Here is a 7,606-nt window from a genome sequence, read left to right on the forward strand (position 1 = left end):
ATAAGAAAACTTATCCTTTCAAATGATAATGCTTCAGAGACTAAATCAGTATCCTGGGTAAAATACCAAACCAACCCAGATAAATTACCAAATGTGTCCAGGCAAATTACCACATGAATCCTGGTAAAAGTGTTATTGGACATTCTGGCTATACATGTTTTGTCCATCTGCATCATGAGTATTTGTATAACACATCAGCATGAATCTAAATCAATCATTTCTATTGAATCTGATACAAGCACCTTTTGTCAGCTAATTTTGTAAACATTCAAGGGACATGACTCTGCAAAGTCAATTAAAAAAGGATGGAAAATCGGATACATGATTCAGCATTTCCTTTACAAAGTAAAAACATGCTTTTACACACATATCAAAGAAGTTACTGGAATGGAACAAAGCACTACACATAGAGCCAACATTACAGTAACTCACCTGGTCAGACATTCTATGTCCACAGCCCAGGTGAACTGATAGAAAGGGAGATCTTCATTATAAGATATGATTAAAATATTCACCCTCTACCATGATAAAACACCTCAAACCTCGTTTACACATCTTGGCAGCAAGAATACACCAATGGCTATCTGTATGTACCATAACCAGCATGGTATAACTTGTGATATACACATAACTAAAAAACATTAATGGGGTTATTCAATTGGTTGGTTCTAACCCAGCACTGACAGCAGACATGTCTTACATCTGGACTTTGGTGACAGCTACATCCTGTGTCTTACACAGGTTCTTCTGAAAAAAGGTTAATGGAAACTTGATCGTTCAATATAAATATTGTTAATCTGTTAGTGCTAAATGGCTTAGCCTATACCAAAGAGTTCATTTTCACAGAAAGATATGCTCACTTGTGACTGTATGTGCAAGTTTTCTGATACGAGTTGTGTCCCTTGTTAGCACTTCTCAATTACCCTTTGAAAGACTTCAACACTTTTGTGACACTGAAGGCTGGTCATTTAACATAATGGTTACTTGTGGAATGGAGGACTTGGATGAAGCCTTTGGATATGTGGACGTCACAAAAACCAACGACCTTCCGAGTACCTGTCATGTTCAGGGTGCAGAACATTTCAAATCCCAGAAACTGCACTACATACACACAATGCCACATTACAAAGATAAATCTTTATACAATCAACGTGTTATCTTAGAAGAACGGATAGTACTGTTATAATAAAATCAGTATGATTACCTATTTTCTGAGGTTTCATCTTTCCCTAACTTTATAAATATGCCAACAACTGATGTTTTCATCATCCATCTAACCTTGAATGTAATATTAATAACAATATCCAAATTTAGGATGCTACTGACACTCTGACAAATGGCTGTCATCTCATCAACCCTCTCACAAAAAGCTGCTTTATCACTTCAACACTCTGACTATAGTCCGTTTGGCTCAAAAGCGGACCGATAAATTGCAATCTAACTCGAAAACTAATAAACATAAAATACTCAATGAAACGCTGATCATAATCAAAACATCATACCCACTCTGGGATGTTTTGCAGAATTTTGTCCTAAAATAAAAATTGTTTAACAATCTATCATTAAAATATTGATACAGTTCTCTATTTGTTACGAGGGAGAAGTGCAGAGAAAGGGACAGCCAGGTGTTGAGAAGCACATTTACAGACAAAGTTTATTAGTTTTCGAGTTTATTAGTTTTCGAGTTAGATTGCAATTCATCGGTCCGCTTTTTAGCCAAACGGACTGTAAAGGCTGTGTTATCCCCTTGTCCTTGTAGTTTAAGGGAGACAACTGACTGAGGGGCATTAGTCTTGTGCCTCACTGGATCAGAGTGGAAACACTTACAATCATAGGATACAAACAAGACTACTGACAGTTGTCCCCAGCATAACATTTTGACATTTTGATTTTCAGGACTTTCCCTGAGAATGATAATAAGCGAACAAAGGTGACCAGCATCACTGAGATCAGGCCTGTGTTTAAGTTACACTAGTGGAATCAAGGTCAAATCTAACACATGACATATTATGCTGCAACATAAAATCAGGTTGAGACTGATATGATTCAAGCCAAAATATTGTTGTTTCTCAAGCATCAATCAACACCATGAATTCAAGCTCTTCAACCTAGGGCCAAACAACAGTACGTACTTCTCAAAATACATTAAAAATAGCCCTTTTTATTATATGACTGCAGGAAATGAAAGATTAATTGTAGCCTTATTAAAAAGCCATTGTTCTTTCACTTCCTCTTAATAAGTCATGAAAATACGGTTTCCTTGTGGTTCAATCTTATCAACACATAATATACACCATCTCAATCTGGAGTAGCACAATATTCTCACTCAAAATACATATCACGCATCAATATTTCAAAATGTATAGTTTTTATTAATATCAGTCAGATTTGAAAATCATACTCCTTGACACCATTTCACTGCTCAAAGCTGACCTTACTCACGTTATTGTTCAGCTGAGCAGTCATTCACCATTATGTTATACTGGGCTGATCTTTGACAGGTGTGTGACCCTTTATTTGAAGGCTGACTCAAATTGCAGTTCATAGTTGCCCCATCTTATAAATCATCTCGGCGACCAGTGAGGCGAGAGCTTCGTTCACTGCCAGCAGTAATTACACTTTGATAACTTGACTTGCAGTCTCAAGGTTTGCTTTGCAATAACAAAACTATAACATGAATTTTACATCTAAAACATACACAATCATAAACATTTCAAAAACATGTCTTGTCAAAAATTAGCCTTAATTGTTATCGTCAAGTTTTAAGTGTATTTGTACACACTACATTCCTCCGTCGCCCCTGAACACCTACAGCCCAAATGGGAAGCACCTGTTCTAAATGTAGTTTCTTTAGGCGAGGGACTTTGTTTTCTCTCAACATGACTGTGTTGACCCAGACGGCAATATGCTGCTAACATCCTACAGCCTCACAGGCAGCATGGGTTCTATTCCCCCCAGGGAGCTGAGAATATAAATAATTAACCAGGGTGAAAATAATATACATCATGAAATTTTAAATATAGCTCTTATTATTATTATTCTTATTCTTACTGTTTTTCAAACATGGGGGCCATGTGCAACTCACAGAAGTGGGGGAAATGGCCTCAACGCTGTAGCAAATGTTGCACACGAAATACGAGTTGTGCAATGTAATGCAAGGGTTCATTGATCTGATCATTTGCTGTTCCCTTTTTCTGTATCCAGACCATGGCTTCAGTTCAAAATAGAGTGAGTGACTTGGGTGTTACACCATTTTTAGCAATATTTCAGCAATATCACGGCAGGGGACACCAGAAATGGGCTTCACACATTGTACCCGTGTGGGGAATCGAACCCGGGCCTTCGGCTAGACGAGCAAACGCTATAACCACTAGGCTACCCAACCGCCCCAGTTCAACATACAGACTACACAGCAAAGCAGCTGCAGACATTCGCTTGTGACGAAAGAGGGCTACAGTGATAATGGTTATGCACATGACCTCCCCATCTGGTATGAACTATAACATGATAGACCCAGGCAGCACAATGTCATATGTGACCTTTTGGATTTCAGTCACAAGGAATGTTACAAGGTCCAGTCCAGTTTATAATCAACCCTGTGGGTTTTCTTTACAACATCGAGCAAACTCTCAATAATCACAGCCATAAATACATGTGAATCTAACAGTATAACTCCATAATCATACATCAGATAAGTAGATATGAAGTGCTAGAAATGATATAACTCTGAAAGTTATATAAATGACATGAAAAATGGCACAATTATAAATTAGAATCTGCTGCTACATTTTGGCCATGATAGTGTAGCCACCATAACACATATCATTCAACAACCAACAGAATGAAAGCACTGAATCCCAAGACCTGGCATGATGCAGTCAATAGTACTCAAACAGTGTCCTGTAGCCACTATCCTGTATCACTGAGGAGGTCTCCACATTGCCAGCTGCTCTGTGTCTCTCAATACTGTCGTGCGGCACTTGTAGTTGGTTATGAAGAACAATTATTGCCAATATCACTGACTAACTTGCCATTGCTAGTTGTCTTAGAGTCTGTTATAGGGTCTCTGGTTGTCTTTCAACTGTACAGCAGGTGAACTCTCTGTACAGCATCTGTCATCAGAACTATCTCCCCTGTTATCAGGGCGTGAGAGAATTATCTCCCCTGTCCTAATGCAAGCACTGACAAACTGGCTGCACTGACATTGTCAGGGGTTTACAGAATTATCTCCCCTGTCCTACTGCAAGCACTGACAAACTGGTTGCACTGACGCTGTCAGGGGTTTACAGAATTATCTCCCCTGTCCTACTGCAAGCACTGACAAACTGGTTGCACTGACATTGTCAGGGGTTTACAGAATTATCTCCCCTGTCCTACTGCAAGCACTGACAAACTGGTTGCACTGACATTGTCAGGGGTTTACAGAATTATCTCCCCTGTCGCACTACAAACACTGATACACTGGTTGCACTGACGCTGTCAGGGCTTTACAAGACTTATCTCCCCTGTCCTGCTACAAGCCCTGATACACTGGTTGTGTTGACCTAGTCAAGGGTTCACTTTCTCCGGCTGGCATCAGCGTTCTCTGTTTCTTCCACTTGAAGTAGCACTGTACACTTACAATGAGAACAACTACCACAGCAACTGGAATGCAATCAACACATTATTTCAGGTGAGGTTACCTAAATTCTAATTCATAACTACTAGCCTGGGTATTTTCGTTTATCTATCATAAATTTGACAAAAATAAAAACACAGTATGCACATTATCCATATTTGAGTTTTACACTTACTACAACATCCCATATACTCCCGTGCTTACCCTCACTACAATCTCCTTTTATTGAGTCCTTACCAGCACTACGATTCCCTTTTATTCAGTCCATACCTGCATTACAATCTCCTGCTATATGTGGAGTTCTTATTTCTTCAATGCCTATCTGTGGATTTCCTATTTCCTTGAATGCCTATATGTGTAATTTCTATTTCTTCAATACCTACCAGTTGAATTCCTAATTCTTCAATGATTACAATTTGCTACATCGCTGAATGCCTACTAGTTGAATTCCTATTTGTTCCAGGTTTACACATGACTTGCTACATTGTGAAAGCCCACCTGCACTACAGCCTCCTATTATGGCCATCAACTCTCCGGTAGGTTTACAGCCTGTACCGCTGCCATCTATCACATAGAGAGGGGGATTACAGCTGTGGGGGGACGTGCTCCCCGGCGGGCAGAAGGAGTTCTGGGGGCAAGCCTGTGGCAGACGGTCATTTTGCTGAAACAGATAAACAATGTTCTGATAGATATATTTTCATAGCTAAAAATATAAACACAAGTTCAAAGATCACCCAATAAGTGATGGGAACCATTCCAAGACCACCCAATATTCAAAGGGAATCCTATACAAGGTACAAGCATGTCAACTAGGGGTGGGTATTACAGAGGATTTTCATATTGCGATATATTGCGATGTGAAAGCATGTATTGCGATATGTATTGCAGTATATTGCATGAAGTATTTTTAAACAAAAAACTACTTATAATCGAGTTAATGCTTGATTTATAGAGCAAATACACAGCAAAATCACTATGCTTGATTAAGCTTTAATAACAACTTTTCATCATGATAAAATATAAATGTGAGTAATATTTGGCACAAATGACACAAGAAATATCCGAAGATTTCCGAGTGTTACGAAGTTTTCCGAATGCAAATCAAAATACTGGTTTTAGATCAGTGTATCGCAATACGTATCGTTTTCATGTCTGAACCCTTAAATACCAGTAAACCGGTTATATTGCACAGCCCTAATGTCAACACTACATGCAAGGAACACTATATCCAGGCTAGCGCCTGACAAGCCAATGTGGAATACAATAAGAATGACCCATGAAGATCCAGGTAAGAATTGATCTTCAGTAACTCGTGCTTGTCGCAAGAGGCGACTAACAGGATCAGGTGGTCAGGCTCGCTGATTGGTTGACACATGCCATTGTATCCCAATTGCGTAGATCAATGTTCATGCTGTTGATCACTGTATTGTCTAGTCCAGACTCCATTATTTACAGACTGCCGCCATATAGCTGGAATATTTCTGAGTGCGAAGTAAAACTTAACTCACTCACTCAATAAGAATGGAACAACACACTACAGTCTCATGTTTGCCTGGCAATCCCTGATTACACCAACCCATCTGAGACAAACTTACTGGACAGAAGAACCCCTTTGGACACTCGGTACACACAGTTGCACCACTGGAGGTATTGTACGACCCATCTGGGCAGTCTTGACAGATACCGCCATCCGCATCTTTTTTGAATGAACCTGTTATCAAAACAATTTTCAATTCAAATAATATCAAAGAGTAATATATAGTCAGTATTACAGCTATAGCAGCCTGTTCAGGCAGTGAGTGAATGCATTATTACAGCTTTATTAATGTGTTCACTGTAAAGTAGGTGAGTGAATGCATTATTACAGCTTTATTAATGTGTTCACTGTAAAGTAGGTGAGTGAATGCATTATTACAGCTTTATTAATGTGTTCACTGTAAAGTAGGTGAGTGAATGCATTATTACAGCTTTATTAATGTGTTCACTGTAAAGTAGGTGAGTGAATGCATTATTACAGCTTTTTTAATGTGTTCACTGTAAAGTAGGTGAGTGAATGCATTATTACAGCTATATTAATGTGTTCACTGTACAGTAGGTGAGTGAATGCATAATTACAGCTATATTAATGTGTACACTATAAAGTAGGTGAGTGAATGCATTATTACAGCTATATTAATGTGTTCACTGTACAGTAGGTTAGTGAATGCATTATTACAGCTATATTAATGTGTTCACTGTACAGTAGGTGAGTGAATGCATTATTACAGCTATATTAATGTGTACACTGTAAAGTAGGTGAGTGAATGCATTATTACAGCTATATTAATGTGTTCACTGTAAAGTAGGTGAGTGAATGCATTATTACAGCTTTATTAATGTGTTCACTGTAAAGTAGGTGAGAGATGCATTATTACAGCTATATTAATGTGTTCACTGTAAAGTAGGTGAGTGAATGCATTATTACAGCTTTATTAATGTGTTCACTGTAAAGTAGGTGAGTGAATGCATTATTACAGCTTTTTAATGTGTTCACTGTAAAGTAGGTGAGTGAATGCATTATTACAGCTATATTAATGTGTTCACTGTACAGTAGGTGAGTGAATGCATAATTACAGCTATATTAATGTGTACACTATAAAGTAGGTGAGTGAATGCATTATTACAGCTATATTAATGTGTTCACTGTACAGTAGGTGAGTGAATGCATTATTACAGCTATATAAATGTGTACACTGTAGAGTAGGTGAGTGAATGCATTATTACAGCTATACTAATGTGTTCACTGTAAAGCAGGTGAGAGTATGCATTATTACAGCTATACTAATGTGTTCACTGTAAAGTAGGTGAGAGAATGCATTATTACAGCTATACTAATGTGTTCACTGTACAGTAGGTGAGTGAATGCATTATTACAGCTATGTTAATGTGTTCTCTATAAAGTAGGTGAGAGAATGCATTATTACAGCTATATTAATGTGTTCACTGTAA

The 7,606-nt window shown here is 38.2% G+C and overlaps 1 protein-coding gene across 1 annotated transcript; it reads right to left on the reverse strand.

Moving 5' to 3' along the window:
• Positions 1–2,356: 2,356 nt before the first annotated feature.
• On the reverse strand, positions 2,357–6,329 carry LOC124274300 (the record flags this gene model as incomplete). The annotated part of the gene is made up of 3 exons (XM_046709643.1): positions 2,357–4,644; positions 5,117–5,279; positions 6,214–6,329. Coding segments are annotated over 3 exons (410 nt in total), but the record flags the coding sequence as incomplete, so codon positions are not given.
• Between the last annotated feature and the right edge of the window lie 1,277 nt (positions 6,330–7,606).

This window comes from Haliotis rubra, unplaced genomic scaffold, assembly GCF_003918875.1.
Source record: "Haliotis rubra isolate DU_JTF1 unplaced genomic scaffold, ASM391887v1 Scf19, whole genome shotgun sequence".
Taxonomy (NCBI): domain Eukaryota; kingdom Metazoa; phylum Mollusca; class Gastropoda; order Lepetellida; family Haliotidae; genus Haliotis; species Haliotis rubra.